Genomic DNA, 19,765 nt, shown 5'->3' with positions numbered 1-19,765 from the left:
AGTTACCATATGATCCAGTAATTCTACTCCTAGGATAACCAAGAGAATTGAAAATATCTGTTCACCCAAAAATTTGTACACAAATGTTCATAGTAGCATTATTTACAATAATCAGAAAGTGGAAACAACTCAAATGTTCATCAACTGACAAATGGATAAACAAAATGTGGCATATCTGTACAATGGCATATTATTTAGCTCTAAAAAGTAATGAAATACTAATACATGCTACAACATGGATGAACCTTGAAAACATTATGTTAAGTGAAAGAAGCCAGACACAAAAGACCACATTTTATACGATTCTATTTGTATGAAATGTCCAGAATAAACAAATCTACACAGGCAGTAAATAGATTAATGCTTTCCAGGGACTGGGACGGTGGGTGAGAGGGGGAGAATGGGGAATGACTGCTAAAGGACACAGGGTTTGTTTTAGGGGTGATGGAGACATTCTGGAATTAGATTAATGATGGTTGCACCACCTTGTTGTTCAATACACTAAAACCACTGAATTATATACTTTAAAAAGGTGAAATTTATGGTATGTAAATTACATCTCAATAAAAAGATAAATTTTTAAAAAGGTTAGATCTACCCCAGTTTTGAAGATGATGGAGAGGTCTCAGCCTTGTAAAACCATGTGCACACCCCTCAGGATCTACTTTCATCTCTCCTTCTGGTCACTATACCAATAACTAAAGTCAAGTTACAATATAACCTGACTAAAGAAGTAGTGGGCCTAATGAGGGAAAATCAGACCATACACTGAAGAAGCTATAGGACCTAGTCAACATATTCCATCAGGATCTAATTATTGGGTCTGGATCCTAAGAATGCTGGTTCAAGGTGGGAGGTAGGGATGGGGTGCCTGTGACATGTAAAATTGGCATGAGTCTGTGTTTATGCTTACCTTGGGCCACATCTCTTTTCACACACAATGTGAACCACTCACAGCTCTGATCATTAGGAGGATTTCCAAAACACTGCATTTCTGGACCATTTCCAGTAGCAACATATTTTCAATTTGCACCCATATTTTGAGCTAACCCATTCATGAATCAATCTCAGCTATTTTCCACTTCTAAATAAATGGAAAGACACCCCCTGTTCGTGAATTGGAGGACTATACTGCTAACACAGCACTACTATGCAAATAATCTACAGGTTCAGTGCAATCCCTATCAAAATTTCAACTTCCTTGTTCACATAAATGGAAAAGCCTATCATAAAGGTCCTACTGCTGGGCCTGTCCCATCTTATGACGTGGTGGGTCTGACAGACATGAACTCAATGGGCAGCTTTGTTGCATAATCACTTGACATTCCAAGGTTAAACACTCAATTTCTACCACAAATACTCCATTTCTAACTTTCCTGCTATAGGATCCATTTAAAGTTGGCCAACTTCTGTTTTAGCTGGTAAACAGGTAGGGGCAGATAATGGGATATGCTGCTCTGGACCAACCACTGGATATTTAAAGACTTCACCAATGTGGCAGGACCCTGAATTTTTACAATCTAGCTATGATCAAAGGGTCAACTGGTCCTATCACACAGTCTATCACCCAGAAAATGGTAGCCTGATACAGTAGAGGAATGATCTCTTGAACATTCCAGTAAGGTGTTAGCTTGAACATTATAATTATACTCTGTAAAGACAAGGGTATCTTCCAGGATGTATTCTACAACCCCAAATCGACAACTATATTATGTAGAACACATGGGTCTGGGAACCCTGGGGTGGAAACAGGAATGGCTCCACTTAATGCCACTCAGAGTGACCCCCTTGGAGAATTTCTGTTTCCTATCTCTACATTTATAGGCTCTGTGGGTCTAGAGCTACACTACCCAATAAGGTAGCCACTAGCTATGTGTGGCTGTTTACATTTAAATGTAATTAAATTAAATTAAAAATTAATTTCTTTAGTTGTACCAGTCACATTTCAAGTGCTCAACAGCCACATAAGAAAGTGGCTACCATAATAAATAGCACAAATACTAAACATTTCCATTACTGCAGAATGTTCTATTGGACAGAACAACTCCACAGGACCTGGTTACCAGAATAGAAAGCTTCTACTAGGGGATAAAGAGAATCCTACTGAAATTTAAGCTATGGCTACTGCACTGTCACTTCAAGCACTTTATGCCAAGAGACTAGGAAGCAATAAAAGGAGTCACTTTACTGACAGGGGTCACTGACCCTGATCATCAAGAGGAGACAGTGTTGCTGTTACGTAATAAAGATAGGGAAGAATATGGTGCTCAGGTGATTCACTGGAGGGTTTCTTGGAACCGTCAAATTTTAATAGTAAATGGACAAGTGTATCATTCATGGCCTCAAAAGATAATGGTAAACAGGGGCTCTGACTCCCCAAGGATGAGGGTTTGGGTCAGACTAACAGGAGCACCACCTACTCCAGCAGAGGTACAAGCCTGACAGAGGAATGAAGAACACCTTCATATTTCCTGTGTAGTAACATGACAATGACTCAAGGTCCAAATGAGCATGCCCCAGTGCTTTGTTACTATGCAAGTCTCTTTGAAACACTGAAACAACTGCCATATCTAAGGGTTGAGAGATCAGGATTGTCTGAGATTAGATTCCTGTAACTAGGAAAATGGTGGCTGAAATTGAAAGGGCTACTTCCAAAATATTTTTTTTTGCCAAGTTTTTCTCTGTCTCAGAGCCTTTGCACTTGCTATTCTCTTTTGTCTAGAATACTCATCTTCCAGATCTTTCACACAGCTGGCTCATTATCATTGCAATATCACCTCCTTAAAAGAGGTTCTCCCTGATCAACAAAATCTTCCAACACAGATATTTTTCTTTACACCATTATAATTCCTTCATAAGACTTCTAAAATGTATATTCATGTTATTTATTGATTTTTAATTTTCTTACTTATTGTTCAATTCCACCACTTGAATTTAATCTTCACAAGGGCAGACACTTTGGTGGTTCTATTCACTGCAACATCCTCAGCACCTAAGAACAATGCCTGATACATTGTAGGTGCCAATAAATATTTTCTAATTGACTGTTGCAGAGACTAACAAAACTAGATTAGAAATTAGGGACAGGTTATTTCAATACCTTTAACTGACCAATAAGCCAATGGGGACAAAAAACCTAAAGGGAATAACCTGTCAAATATATGCAGCTAGTTTCTAGCAGATTCAGCATCAGAATCTTGGTTTGGGGGTATTAAAGTCCCTGCTCTTTCCACTGAATCATCGATATAAAAGTAAATAACAAATACTGCAACTGTTCTAAGAATGTGGTAAGCAGCACTGAAGCCATATGCAGAAGGCAAAGAAAGTGAACTATACTTAATATCAACTTTAAATACTATACCTACCACCCCTTGTCTGTGCAATTATTAGAGAAGCAAACAGAAAACTCCCAAATATCATGGCAGCAGCAAAGACTGGGAGGGCTAGGAACATAGTTAATTCACAAGAGAACTCAAACTACATTTCTTTACCACCTTCTCTTCTAAATCCTCTACCAATGCTTCTTGACGTACCATAAAGGCACTGCTCCAATGTTCATGCTGGAGAAAAGATGTGGAGATAATTGCTGTTGATAATCTGTACCTAGAACAATAGTCCTAAAAGGCCTTACACTCATTTTGTAATTAATGATTTTTCTTATTTTATCTTGGCAAAAACAGGGTATTTACACATTGTGACTACTGCCCATTATACTAAAGTAGAACACCCATGTCCATTTTCTAAGTTATAATTACTCATTGCAACAAACAGAACAAGTCATACTCAAAAAATTCCTGAAAGAAAACTCTTTGTCCAAATCAAGCTTTCTTTTTTTTTTTTTGCTTAATAAGTGATGATTAAAAGAACAGAGAAGGATCTTCATATTGTACCAGCCTCAAATTGGGTATAGCAGAATTTCAATACTGACAATCACTTCCTTCCAAAAGGAATGAATAAGAATGAGTCAGAAATCTTTCCCCTTTGAATCAGTCATTAGTTATGAGCAAAAGTCTCTGGGACTGTCCCCCACGAAAGTGGGGTCTAAATCTGCTATAACTTTGGAATTAAGATATCTTAAAAGCAGTGTGATAATATCTGCATATTATTTGATACAACTTTGGGTAGAGAAGGAAAGACAGTAGAAAAATGCCTATTATATGTATCTAGGAATCCTGAGGGTTTTTTTCCTCATTGCTTATTTTAAAAATTAGCTTAAAAATCAAATAATTATTTTAAGAATTAAAAAATTAGCCCTAGTCCAGAGGAGGAAATCACACCTGATTGGCAAAATAAATGGTTCTAGATCTTTACTCCCCAATGAAGAGACTGACAGTGTAAGGAGTAACAGAATGAAGAGGTGCTGTGTAATATAAAGAAATCCCCCAGGTGATTCTGCAACCCTTCCCTTTCCCTCTTTCCCCTTCTACTTTTAACACTAAGTGAAGGTAGTTCCTATACCAGTTGATCACTAGAATCTACTGCAGCGTTTTAAAAAATACAAATTCCTGGATCGAAATCCTCAATGTTTTGTTCAGTGGTGACCCTTCTAGCCCATGCTTAATGTGTCTAGGGGGCAATCCAGTACTGACCATGCTAACATAGCTCGTGAATGTGGCCACACAATTCCCTGTCTCATGAAGCTCCAAAGGCTCATTGTCAAATCCCTATGAAATTTAGGTGAAAGTGAATACGCAGGTCTTAGCCTTAACTAGTTAAGAAGCGTGAACAACAGTTGCTTTCCCAACTATTATAATTAAGGATATGACGTGAGAATGCGAAACGCATCACAGCCAAATGGAGATCACCCTGCCCCTCAAGGATGGACATGGACATACAGGCAGGTGAGACTGGAACCCAGGCAGAAAGGGCAGATACAGGAACCAATTGTTGTATTCAAAGAACAGACCACCAATCCAATCCACTTATTTTTCCATGATGGAGACAGAAAACTCAACAAAGGAAGTGGGTCAGAAAAGATGACTAAGAAGGAATGCATACCACTCTAGAAAACATTTGATCCTAGAACTGGCTAAGTCAGGAACATTTCAGAGTGGAATCACAAAGAGGTCTTATCCATAGGAACAGGTTGGCTTTTGCTTTCAAGGTCTATGTGGTTTCTCAGCAAAAGGTATTCCTGCAACGTCAAGAACATGGTTTCCCAGATTCCTGTAACCAGTGGGTCAATCTTGACTGTAGAGACAGCTACTTTCAGACTACATTCTGGCAGCAGTGAGAGGGCTTTGATTCTAGGGACACCTTCCCGTGAAGGGACAGGTTTAAAGAACAATCTTAGCTTACACCTAAGCTCTTGCAGGAAGCCTCCTCTGAACATTCAGGCTGCATGCCTGTTCACTGGATCCCAGGACCACTGTATACATACCTCCTTTATAGCACTTACTGTAACTTTGAAAGCAGCTGTTCATATGTATGACTCTCAAAAAAACCACGGCCTCTGTATGAGAATGGAAATTGTTTTCTTTGCCTTCCTAACCCTAGTTCCTAGGAGAGTAACCAGCACATCAAAGGTGCTAAAGAAACATTTGTTGTTTTGTTTGCTGATTCAGCTTGTCATTCCCAAAGCACAAATATCTATCTTCTCTCTGTGTCTGGCTCAGCCACACTAGGGGCTTGTGCTAGGCTAAAGTACTGGAGCTCAGAGCAGTAGACTCAAGTGCTCCTCCTATCAACTGAGGAGTGAGGTCTGCCTGAAGAGAGAGACAGAGGAACCTCCTAGCACAAGTGGGGACACAGGTGGGAGCAAAGGACTCTGTGTAGGTCTCTCTCCATCACTTTCTACCCCAAGAATTCATCTCAATTCAAGGTGCCTGGTGGAGGCGGCACCACACCAGAAGACAATAAAATCTGTTTTCTCTCCTAATTTTAAAACAGTCCCCAAAGATTTATCCTTGAGAATTTAGAGGTCCCTGAGCTAGAAGCCAAACTTTTGTGAGCTGTGACCTTTTCCTGCCACTTGAAACACAGCCCAAAGGAATGATATTTTGCCCTTACCAAAAAATAATCCATATGAGGGTCATAGTATCCTCCAATGCCATGATCAGCAACCTGGCAGTAAAAAAAAAAAAAAAAATACAAGGTTAGCTAGGTGGACAGCCTCTAAGCCAGCCTAGGAACTCTGCATTCCCAAGCCTGCTCCTAAATGAAGACAATAAGCAGCTTATCTACCACCTGCACCTAGACCAGGAAACTAAGGAACAGACAGAATATGGAACTTACCCAAGGTGACACAGATAGAAAGTAGCAAAGCTTGAATTCTTTTTTTTTTTTTTAATAAATTTATTTATTTTTGGCTGCTTTGGGTCTTCGTTGCTGCACGCAGGCTTTCTCTAGTTGCAGCGAGTGGGAGCTACTCTTCGTCGTGGTGCACAGGCTTCTCATTGTGGTGGCTTCTCTTATTGAGGAGCATGGGCTCTCGATGCGTGGGCTTCAGTAGCTGTGGCTCGTGGGCTCTAGAGCTCAGGCTCAATAGTTGTGGCTCACGGGCTTAGTTGCTCCGTGGCATGAGGGACCTTCCCAGACCAGGGATCGAACCCGTGTCCCCTGCATTGGCAGGCGGATTCCCAACCACTGTGCCACCAGGGAAGTCCCAAAGCTTGAATTCTTACCCAGGTTTTTTGATTCCTGAGCTCTATGCTCTTAAACCCTAGGCCATTTGTGCCCAGAGAAAGAGGCAAACAAAAATCAGACTGGGTAGGTTTCTGTGGGAAGGGGCATGGAAGTGGGGCTCACAACATTTCAAGGCCAGTGTCCTCAGGCTAGAGAATGGAAAGCTTCAGGGTAGAGGTAACTATGGCTCAACTGCCAAATTAGAAAGGGCAAGAAAGGGGGACAGGACACAGATTCCTCACTCAGATACCTCATACCTGGAAAAATTCAGCTGTTTCATCTGACAGCCCAGTGATGAGCTGAATCCTGCGATTCACTTGGCCAATCACAGGGTCTTCCTCTTCTGTCAGAAATACACTGGAGAAAATCAGGTAGACGACAAGGGCATGGGGAAAGGAGAAAAGTGGACCAATGTGAGTCAGGAGAAAAAGATGGGGTAGAAAAGGAGGTGGGGAAGTTGGAGGGTTTGGAGATCATTCCTCTTGTCTCTGGACACTGTCACAACTGTCATTTCTGGCTCAGAAATGCTATATGGGGACGTTCAGAATCCCCACAATGTCAGCATTCACAGGGCCCTTGGAACTCATCCCTTCCAACCCTCTGATGTGGTAACAACAATACTGGGACAATACTGAGGAGGTATATTATCTGAGTTTATAGAGTCAGTAAGTGGCAGAGCTAGGACTATAACTCAAGTCTTCAAGGTTTTCGTCCTGTGCTTTTTTTGTGATATAACAAGATCTCCTAAAATTTTAAGTAAAACTCAAAACTGGTCAAACCATGATAAAAATCAGTGTATAATTTAAGCTAGAACAAAATCACTCTTAGGGTCCATAAACAAACACAAACCACACATATACACACATACACACTATAAGCCCACATGGAAGTATGCACACAGAGTCACAGCTAAGGACAGTGTGAGAGACAAACAGTAAACAAATGGAGAGACACAAAGTGAACACACAGGTCAGAGAAATCTCACATATACGAGTAGGGTGACTGGAAGAGATGCCAAACCACCCCATGCCCAGATTACCTTTGGCTGACTCTCGCTTTGGATGACTGGACAGAAGGTGAAGTGATACTGAAGACTCTGGATCGTTTCATCTAGGAAATAAAATCTGAGAATAAATATAGTCTCACTTCATCCCTAACTATCTGCTTATGTCCAGAGACCCCAGAGATAGAACTATCATTAACTAATTCATTTATTATTTTAAAAACTTATTCTGAACTATTTAAAGCATACACAGAACTGTGAAGAATAACACAGCAAATTCATAGGTACCCCTAACTCAGGCCTGCCAAATCTTGGCATTGGTCAGGTGAGGCAGAGACTACCTACCTACACAATACCTATATGAAAGGCTTTCTCTCTTTTTTCACTAATAAGATAATCCTGATTTTATTTAAGACACCAATGTGCCCAGAAAAAAGATTATACCTTCTCATTTCACTTCTATCCTCGTGTGAACCTGATTACAGTCTGTAAAATTATTTGTAAGCAAAAGTTGTTGTTATTTGTAAGCTCAGTAAAGGGGGTGGGGCTTCCCTGGTGGCGCAGTGGTTGAGAATCTGCCTGCCAATGCAGGGGACACGGGTTCGAGCCCTGGTCTGGAAGATCCCACATGCCGCGGAGCAACTAGGCCCGTGAGCCACAATTACTGTGCCTGCGCATCTGGAGCCTGTGCTCCGCAACAAGAGAGGCCGCGATAGTGAGAGGCCAGCGCACCGCGATGAAGAGTGGCTCCCACCTGCCGCAACTAGAGAAAGCCCTCGCACAGAAACGAAGACCCAACACAGCCATAAAATAAATAAATAAATAAATTTAAAAAAATAAATAAAGGGGGTGGGGCAGATAGTTGGAGCAGACTCTTTTAGGGCCCTTCCCCTTTCTAACTGCTTCTGGTCTCAAACCCAGGTATAGCTCCAGGAGCCATCTTGTGACATTAGGAAGAAAACCATGCACTATAAAAGATGAAACAGAAAGAAGGATCCAGGTCCCTGATGACACTGTGGAGTTACCAAAATGATGTTAGACTATCTTTAAGTCTGTTTATATGAAAGAATAAAGCCTAAGTCACTATGACTCTATTATACGGAGCCTAATGTAATTCCCAACTTATGTATTTATTTACTACGGAACTTCTTTAAAAATAAACAAAACATTACAGATAAAACTGAAACCCCCAATATAGCCCTTCCTAATCTAATTCTCTACAGCTCCCCCCAAAAAATCACTATCCTAAAATTATTAGTGTTTCTTTATCTTGGAACATGTTTTTATACATTTACTATTAATGTATTAAAAAGTGAATATAGGGGGATTAACCAAGATGGCGGAGTAGAAGGACGTGCTCTCACTGCCTCTTGCGAGAGCACCAGAATCAAAACTGGCTGCTGGACAATCATTGACAGGAAGAACCTGGACTTCACCAAGGAGGATACCCCACGTCCAAGGACAGAGGAGAAGCCACAGTGAGACGGTAGGAGGGGCGCAATCAGAGTAAAATCAAATCCCATAACTGCTGGGTGGGTGACTCACAGACTGGCGAACACTTATACCACAGAAGTCCACCCACTGGAGTGAAGGTTCTGAGCCCCACGTCAGGCTTCCCAACCTGGGGGTCCGGCTACGGAAGGAGGAATTCCTAGAGAATCAGACTTTGAAGCCTAGTGGGAATTGATTGCAGGACTTTGACAGGACTGGGGGAAACAGAGACCCCACTCTTGGAGGGCACACACAAAGTAATGTGTGCATCGGGACCCAGGGGAAGGAGCAGTGACCCTGGGGGAGACTGAACCAGACCTACCTGCTGGTGTTGGGAGGTCTCCTGCAGAGGCGAGTGGTGGCTCTGTTTCACCGTGGGGATAAGGACACTGGCAGCCGAGGTTCTGGGAAGTTCTCCTTGCCGTGAGCCCTCCCAGAGTCTGCCATTAACCCCACCAAAGAGCACGGGTAGGCTCCAGTGTTGGGTTGCCTCAGGCAAAACAACCAACAGGGAGGGAACCCAGCCCCACCCATCAACAGTCAAGTGGATTAAGGTTTTACTGAGCTCTGACCGCCACAGCAACAGTCAGCTCTACCCACCACCAGAGCCTCCCATCAAGCCTCTTAGATAGCCTCAACCACCAGAGGGCAGACAACAGAAGCAAGAAAAACTACAATCCTGCAGCCTGTGGACCAAAAACCACAGTTACAGAAAGATAGAGAAGATGAAAAGGCAGAGGGCTATGTACCAGATGAAGGAACAAGAAAAAACCCCAGAAAAACAACTAAATGAAGTGGAGATAGGCAACATTCCAGAGAAAGAATTCAGAATAATGATAGTGAAGATGATCCAGGACCTCGGAATAAGAATGGAGGCAAAGATTGAGAAGATGCAAGAAATGATTAACAAAGACCTAGAAGAATTAAAGAACAAACAAACAGAGATGACCAATACAATAACTGAAATGAAAACTACACTAGAAGGAATCAATAGCAGAATAACTGAGGCAGAAGAACGGATAAGTGACCTGGAAGACAGAATGGTGGAATTCACTGCTGCGGAACAGACTAAAGAAAAAAGAATGAAAAGAAATGAAGACAGCCTAAGAGACCTCTGGGACAACATTAAACACAACAACATTCGCATTATAGGGGTCCCAGAAGGAGAAGAGAGAGAGAAAGGACCAGAGAAAATATTTGAAGAGATTATAGTCGAAAACTTCACTAACATGGGAAAGGAAATAGCCACCTGAGTCCAGGAAGCGCAGAGAGTCCCATACAGAATAAACCCAAGGAGAAACACGCCGAGACACATAGTAATCAAAGTGGCAAAAATTAAAGACAAAGAAAAATTATTGAAAGCAGCAAGGGAAAAACGACAAATAACATACAAGGGAACTCCCATAAGGTTAACAGCTGATTTCTCAGCAGAAACTCTGCAAGCCAGAAGGGAGTGGCATGATATACTTAAAGTGATGAAAGGGAAGAACCTACAACCAAGATTACTCTACCCGGCAAGGATCTCATTTAGATTTGATGGAGAAATCAAAAGCTTTACAGACAAGCAAAAGCTAAGAGAATTCAGCACCACCAAACCAGCTCTACAACAAATGCTAAAGGAACTTCTCTAAGTGGGAAACACAAGAGAAGAAAAGGACCTACAAAAACAAACCCAAAACAATTGAGAAAATGGTCATAGGAACATACATATCGATAATTACCTTAAACGTGAATGGATTAAACGCCCCAACCAAAAGACATAGACTGGCTGAATGGATACAAAAACAGGACCCATATATATGCTGTCTACAAGAGACCCACTTTAGACCTAGGGACACATACAGACTGAAAGTTAGGGGATGGAAAAAGATATTCCATGCAAATGGAAATCAAAAGAAAGCTGGAGTAGCTATACTCATATCAGATAAAATAGACTTTAAAATAAAGAATGTTACAAGAGACAAGGAAGGACACTACATAATGATCCAGGGATCAATCCAAGAAGAAGATATAACAATTATAAATATATATGCACCCAACATAGGGGCACCTCAATACATAAGGCAACTGCTAACAGCTATAAAAGAGGAAATCGACAGTAACACAATAATAGTGGGGGACTTTAACACTTCACTTACACCAATGAACAGATCATCCAAAATGAAAATAAATAAGGAAACAGAAGCTTTAAATGACACAATAGACCAGATAGATTTAATTGATATATATAGGACATTCCATCCAAAAACAGCAGATTACACGTTCTTCTCAAGTGCGCACGGAACATTCTCCAGGATAGATCACATCTTGGGTAACAAATCAAGCCTCAGTAAATTTAAGAAAACTGAAATCATACCAAGCATCTTTTCTGACCACAACGCTATGAGATTAGAAATGAATTACAGGGAAAAAAACGTAAAAAAGACAAACACATGGAGGCTAAACAATACATTACTAAAAAACCAAGAGATCACTGAAGAAATCAAAGAGGAAATAAAAAAATACCTAGAGACAAATGACAATGAAAACACGACGACCCAAAACCTATGGGATGCAGCAAAAGCGGTTCTAAGAGGGAAGTTTATAGCTATACAAGCCTACCTAAAGAAACAAGAAAAATCTCAAGTAAACAATCTAACCTTACACCTAAAGAAACTAGAGAAAGAAGAACAAACAAAACCCAAAGTTAGCAGAAGGAAAGAAATCATAAAGATCAGAGCAGAAATAAATGAGATAGAAACAAAGAAAACAATAGCAAAGATCAATAAAACTAAAAGTTGGTTCTTTGAGAAGATAAACAAAATTGATAAGCCATTAGCCAGACTCATCAAGAAAAAGAGGGAGAGGACTCAAATCAATAATATCAGAAATGAAAAAGGAGAAGTTACAACAGACACTGCAGAAATACAAAACATCCTAAGAGACTACTATAAGCAACTTTATGCCAATAAAATGGACAACCTGGAAGAAATGGACAAATTCTTAGAAAGGTATAACCTTCCAAGACTGAATCAGGAAGAAACAGAAAATATGAACAGACCAATCACAAGTAATGAAATTGAAACTGTGACTAAAAATCTTCCAACAAACAAAAGTCCAGGACCAGATGGCTTCACAGGTGAATTCTATCAAACATTTAGAGAAGAGCTAACACCCATCCTTCTCAAACTCTTCCAAAAAATTGCAGAGGAAGGAACACTCCCAAACTCATTCTATGAGGCCACCATCACCCTGATACCAAAACCAGACAAAGACACTACAAAAAAAGAAAATTACAGACCAATATCACTGATGAATATAGATGCAAAAATCCTCAACAAAATACTAGCAAACAGAATCCAACAACACATTAAAAGGATCATACACCACGATCAAGTGGGATTTATCCCAGGGATGCAAGGATTCTTCAATATATGCAAATCAATCAATGTGATACACCATATTAACAAACTGAAGAATAAAAACCATATGATCATCTCAATAGATGCAGAAAAAGCTTTTGACAAAATTCAACACCCATTTATGATAAAAACTCTCCAGAAAGTGGGCATAGAGGGAACCTACCTCAGCATAATAAAGGCCATATATGACAAACTCACAGCAAACATCATTCTCAATGGTGAAAAACTGAAAGCATTTCCTCTAAGATCAGGAACGAGACAAGGATGTCCACTCTCACCACTATTATTCAACATAGTTCTGGAAGTCCTAGCCACGGCAATCAGAGAAGAAAAAGAAATAAAAGGAATACAAATTGGAAAAGAGGAAGTAAAACTGTCACTGTTTGCGGATGACATGATACTATACATAGAGAATCCTAAAACTGCCACCAGAAAACTGCTAGAGCTAATTAATGAATATGGTAAAGTTGCAGGATACAAAATTAATGCACAGAAATCTCTTGCATTCCTATACACTAATGATGAAAAATCTGAAAGAGAAATTATGGAAACACTCCCATTTACCATTGCAACAAAAAGAATAAAATACCTAGGAATAAACCTACCTAGGGAGACAAAAGACCTGTATGCAGAAAACTATAAGACACTGATGAAAGAAATTAAAGATGATACCAACAGATGGAGAGATATACCATGTTCTTGGATTGGAAGAATCAACATTGTGAAAATGAGTATACTACCCAAAGCAATCTACAGATTCAATGCAATCCCTATCAAATTACCAATGGCATTTTTTACAGAGCTAGAACAAATCATCTTAAAATTTGTATGGAGACACAAAAGACCCCGAATAGCCAAAGCAGTCTTGAGGCAAAAAAATGGAGCTGGAGGAATCAGACTCCCTGACTTCAGACTATACTACAAAGCTACAGTAATCAAGACAATATGGTACTGGCACAAAAACAGAAACATAGATCAATGGAACAAGATAGAAAGCCCAGAGATTAACCCACGCACCTATGGTCAACTAATCTATGACAAAGGAGGCAAAGATATACAATGGAGAAAAGACAGTCTCTTCAATAAGTGGTGCTGGGAAAACTGGACAGCTACATGTAAAAGAATGAAATTAGAATACTCCCTAACACCATACACAAAAATAAACTCAAAATGGATTAGAGACCTAAATATAAGACTGGACACTATAAAAGTCTTAGAGGAAAACATAGGAAGAACACTCTTTGACATAAATCACAGCAAGATCTTTTTTGATCCACCTCCTAGAGTAATGGAAATAAAAACAAAAATAAACAAGTGGAACCTAATGAAACTTCAAAGCTTTTGCACAGCAAAGGAAACCATAAACAAGACGAAAAGACAACCCTCAGAATGGGAGAAAATATTTGCAAATGAATCAACGGACAAAGGATTAATCTCCAAAATATATAAACAGCTCATTCAGCTCAATATCAAAGAAACAAACACCACAATCCAAAACTGGGCAGAAGACCTAAATAGACATTTCTCCAAAGAAGACATACAGACGGCCACGAAGCACATGAAAAGATGCTCAACATCACTAATTATTAGAGAAATGCAAATCAAAACTACAATGAGGTATCACCTCACACCAGTTAGAATGGGCATCATCAGAAAATCTACAAACAACAAATGCTGGAGAGGGTGTGGAGAAAAGGGAACCCTCTTGCACTGTTGGTGGGAATGTAAATTGATACAGCCACTATGGAGAACAATATGGAGGTTCCTTAAAAAACTAAAAATAAAATTACCATATGACCCAGCAATCCCACTACTGGGCATATACCTAGAGAAAACCGTAATTCAAAAAGACACATGCACCCGAATGTTCATTGCAGCACTATTTACAATAGCCAGGTCATGGAAGCAACCTAAATGCCCATCAACAGACGAATGGATAAAGAAGTGGTGGTACATATATACAATGGAATATTACTCAGCCATAAAAAGGAACGAAATTGAGTCATTTGTTGAGACGTGGATGGATCTAGAGACTGTCATACAGAGTGAAGTAAGTCAGAAAGAGAAAAACAAATATCATATATTAATGCATGTATGTGGAACCTAGAAAAATGGTACAGATGAGCCAGTTTGCAGGGCAGAAGTTGAGACACAGATGTAGAGAATGGACATATGGACACCAAGGGGGGAAAACTGCAGTGAGGTGGGGATGGTGGTGTGCTGAATTGGGCGATTGGGATTGACATGTATACACTGATGTGTATAAAATTGATGCCTAATAAGAACCTGCAGTATAAAAAAACAAACAAAACAACTAATACTAAACTTTCATTGGGTTATTTGTATGGAAATATGTTAATATAAATGTTTCAGACATTACATGAAATTTCTAAAAATCTTATATTTGTATTTGTATGGAAATATGTATGGAAATATGTTAATATAAATGTTTCAGACATTACATGAAATTTCTAAAAATCTTATATTTGTATTTGTATAGAAATATGTATGGAAATATGTTAATATAAATGTTTCAGACATTACATGAAATTTCTAAAAATCTTATATGTTCTGGTATAATGTTATAAATAATAATCCTAGTTATTACTTTAAAATGTATATCTCAGAAATAACTAATTTTCTTGTCAACTGCATTATTATGAACTTTCATCAAATCTTTTACCGTGGTCATTTTTAAGTCTTTTGTCATTTACAGACAGTTCTGGGTGTACTCTGATGATTTTGCAAATATGTTCCTATAAAAGGGTTTCATCTTCAAGAAACTCATGGAAAAGACTCTGACAAGTACAGGTTTCTGGTAACTGACTGTACTGCTGAACTGAATGAATAAGCATTTTCAGAACTCTGATGAAAAACTGATGAACTCATAAAAGTGCTAACAAAAGATCAAGATGAAAAAAAACAATTAATTACATGTGACTGAGTGAACTGATGAGGATGAGTATAATTTTTGTGACTTTCTGTCTGAAATTAAAAAAACAAAAATCCCACAAGGACTCAGAGGCAAAGAATATACAAATCAATTTTCACTGCAAAGTAAAGGAGCTGTTACAGTGGAGGATTACTGGACTGAATGTCAATATTATGACATAGTATGAGTGTGTTTCATGTTTGGTAATTGCAATCATTGTTGCTTTTGTTGTGGTCATCCATGTACAATGCTTGGTGTCAGTCTATTTATCTCTTGTAAAAATAAAATACAGTGTGTGTGTGTGAAAAAAAAAAAAAGTGAATATAAATAGTATTGTTTTCCATGTATTGAAACTTTATATAAATTGTATCATACTCAACATAACCTTCTATAACTTGCTTTTTGACTTAGTGTTAAGTTTTTTGAGAGATGCATGAGAAACGTAGTTTTTTTTTAGTTCACTAATTTTCACTAAGGCTAAGTAATGGATTGTATGCATATGTCATAAATCATTTATCCGTTTTCCTTTGATGAACATTCAGATTTGTAAAAGCCTTTCTATTACATCTCCTTGTCCACATGTTCAAGTGTTTCACTAGGGTAGTGGTCTGCAAATTAGGGTCTGCGTACTGCTAAGGTATGCACAATTTTAGCAGAAATACACAGGAATCGACTTCCAGATACTCAAATTCTATATATACTCTTTCATAGCTTTGCTCAATTTCTCTTTTCAAATAGTCCTTCCCCCCACTATTCAAAAGAAAGGCCTACTGTTTATACACATAAAATTTTACTATGGTGTATTCTCCCCAGATGTAAAAACTTTTAGGTCATCAAAAAAAGAAACAACATGAAATACTGTCTCAGTGAAGCCTCCTCTAGGTTAACCAAGACACTCATTAACTCACAGTAGGGTTTCCTGTATCATATTTCTGATAAGTGTGAAGTATAGCATTTAGAAATGGGGTATTTTGGGCCCTTGTTGGGATGCTCTGAATAAAAATGTTTGTAAAGCAGGACACTATAACTGATATAAATTTTTGTTTCATTATTTGGCCTCTTCTATTCCTTGATTATTTTCGAAGAAGGCACTGCCCTTGTGGGATGATCTAGTAAGGGTCAAGTGAATACTGAGAAAGAATATTTATATGAAAAGTGGCAGCAATTCTTTTCAACTATTCTTAACATTCATCCCTATTATATGTCACTCACTAAAAAGAAAAGGAAATTCAAACAGCTAAAAAAATTCTGAAGTCCACGTTGGTAACATTGATTATTTTAATAGTGAGAGGGTGTCACAGAATAAAGATATCCTTCTAAATGCAATTCCCTCCACAGAGCTTCCTGAAAACCACCAATAGGGAAAGAAAACAAAACTCACCCATTACCTATGCCTACAATGTAACTTGGAAACAGAGATACTACAAATTTCAATTTTCTTGTTAGTGGGAAAATAAACACCAGATGTCAGCAGAGTGTTCCAGAGATATCTAAGCAAAGAATCTGAGGCTGCAGAAAGAGTGAAAAGTGTAGTATGGTCTTAATGGTGGTGAAACAATATTAATGGTAAACACCATATAATGTCATCCAGGGTCTTCCTTCCAGAGGGAAAGGACCTACTCTGAGTAGGGAAATACTGAGAGAAAAATCTGAAACTTAGTGGATCACAGCACTGCCTTCTGGATATTTTAAACACAAGAGCTTGGAAACCGTACTGAATCACAGGTTACAGCATAGGGAAGGCACTATTTCTTGGGTGAAGGAGGACTCTTAGAGAGTGAGATGGCTCTCATAGGGTCCAATAAAGCAAAGGGTCCAATAAAATTATAAATTAAGAAATAATTCAGAGGAGATAGACCAAAAAAAAAGTACTATTAATTAAAGAAACTGCATTTCACTGTAGGAATAGAAGAGGAAACATTTAACATGAGATCAATGGTCTAGGAAAACACACCAAAAATAAACACCAACAAGAAAAATAAAAAAGAACTCATCATCCATACAAGTTACAACAGAAAAAGAAAATGAAAATCAAAACTTTTCAGGAGGCTTCCCTGGTGGCGCAGTGGTTAAGAATCTGCCTGTCAGTGCAGGGGACACGGGTTCGAGCCCTGATCTGGGAAGATCCCACATGCCGTGGAGCAACTAAGCCCGTGAGCCACAACTACTGAGCCTGCGCGTCTGGAGCCTGTGCTCCGCAACAAGAGAGGCCGCGATAGTGAGAGGCCCGCGCACCGCGATGAAGAGTGGCCCCCACCTGCCGCAACTAGAGAAAGCCCTCGCACAGAAACGAAGACCCAACACAGCCAAAAATAAATAAATAAATAAATAAATAAATAAATAAATTTATTTAAAAAAAAAAACTTTTCAGGAGTTGAAAACACAAAACAACCAAGCCCCAGCCAAGAAACAGAAGAAAATTAACAAAATACTGTAACATTAATTAAATATAATTAAGTAAGCAAGTGTGGCTATGAAAGAACATCACAATTCAGAAACTGAAAAGCTCAGAATGGATACAGACAACAAAAGAAGATGTGAAATAGAAACTGATCATATTCAGAAAAGCTATTTAAAAAAAACCAATAAAATTATCTCAGAAATGAAGACTATTATAAGGTCCCCATGGAAGATAGAAATACGACCAAGGTGTACTAAGAGAGAGGACAGAATGAGAAAAGTAAAATAAAGAAAATGAAGGAAGATGAAGATAAAGGTAAGCAGGATGAGAGACAGTGATTAAATATAAAAGACTGACAAAGAAGAGTAATGTAGGTTTCACTGGATCCTTAAAAAAAGAAAAATGAAAGAATGGATTTGACCTAAAATGGCCAATTCTAAGATATATCCTAGTAAAACAAGCAAACAGAAAATGATGAATACAGTAAATTAATCTAAAATAGTATGTCAAAACTGAGACCAAATACATCAATCATATGAATAAAGTACTTATTTACATAGATAAATATAATTATTTTTATTAAAAATAAGAGACTTTTTAATATAGCTGAATATAACTCCTAACAGACTGACCCTCAGCCAGATAACTATAAACTCTGGACAAAATATGAAAAATAATTACTGGAAGGCACTGCAGAGTAAATAAAACAGGTAGATTATGAATGGCAGTCGATCCTTAAAAGACAGGAATGGTACAGGTGGTTTCCCATTTTTTCAGTGGCTGTTAGCCTTGGATGACCACACGTGACATAGCACAGTCTGACAAAAAATCCAAAGTTTTTATAACCTGAAGCACCACATTACAGAGACAACCATAGGTGCTAAAAAGTGAAGAGTGAATCACAACAATGTGAGAGAAAGAGAGGGACTTTCAAATGCTACATATAAGCTCTGCGTGAATCTCTTGCAGACCTCTAAACAAAGCATACATAGGTCAGACTGTAAGCATCTCAGCCAAGTATAAGAACTGAACAGCACAAAAAAGTTTGCTGTTTGTGTCCAACCAAGTTAACTGCCTGTTATTAAAAACAAAAACAGGCTACCTCTTTCAAGATGGTGGCATAGGAGGCTCCTGAACTCACCTCCTCCTATGGACACACCAAATCTATAGCTACATATAGAAAAATTTCCTCTGAAACAAATCCAGAGGATGAGTGACTCCTACACATCAGGTGAACAAGAAAAAAATCCACATCATAAATGGTAGGAGTTAGAAACTAACACATCGTAAAACAACTATACCCCAATAAAAAAAAAATGGTAAGAGAAGGGGAATTCCCTTGCAGTCCAGTGGTTACGACTCTGCGCTTCCACTGCAGGGGCACAAGTTCGCTCCCTGGTCAGGGAATTAAGATCCTGCAAGCCACACGGCATGACAAAAAAATAAGTAAATAAATAAATGAAATTTTGAAAAATGGTAAGAGAGAGCAAACTCACAGATATAGAGAACAAACTAGTGGTTATAAGTGGGAGAGGGAAGGGGGAGAGGCAAAATAGGAGTAGGGGATTAAGAGCTACAAACTACTATGTAAAAAATAAATAAGCTACAAGGATATATTGTACAGCACAGGGAATATAGCCAATATTTTGTAATAACTATAAATGGAGTATAATCTATAAAAATTTTGGATCACTATGTTGTACAACTGAAACTAATATTGTAAATCAACTAAACCTCAATTTAAAAAATGGTAAGACTCCAATAAAGAAGTTAAAAAGATAAAAAAATGAAAATAAAAACACAGTTGCATTTAAAAAATAAATAAAAAAATAAATAAATAAATAAATAAATAATGGTAAGAGAGGCTGAGACACAAATCTCACCATAAACCCCAACCCTGGCAAGGTGGCACA

The 19,765-nt window shown here is 38.6% G+C and overlaps 1 protein-coding gene across 1 annotated transcript in view; it reads right to left on the bottom strand.

Annotated features, from left to right (window-relative positions):
* LOC309658851 (prolyl 4-hydroxylase subunit alpha-2-like) overlaps positions 1-19,765 on the bottom strand; it is a 126,089-nt gene that overhangs the window by 89,890 nt on the left and 16,434 nt on the right. The window contains exons 3-5 of the mRNA XM_082457923.1: positions 7,664-7,734; positions 6,882-6,981; positions 6,010-6,063 (exon numbers count right to left, since the gene is read on the bottom strand). Coding sequence (XP_082314049.1) covers positions 6,010-6,063; positions 6,882-6,981; positions 7,664-7,734 — 225 coding nt within the window. The remainder of the gene's footprint in view (positions 1-6,009; positions 6,064-6,881; positions 6,982-7,663; positions 7,735-19,765) is intronic.

Source organism: Balaenoptera physalus (genome assembly GCF_965194825.1).
Source record: "Balaenoptera physalus genome assembly, chromosome: 3".
Taxonomy (NCBI): domain Eukaryota; kingdom Metazoa; phylum Chordata; class Mammalia; order Artiodactyla; family Balaenopteridae; genus Balaenoptera; species Balaenoptera physalus.
The sequence above is the reverse complement of the archived record's forward strand: the minus strand, read 5'-3'. Positions and strand labels throughout refer to the sequence as shown.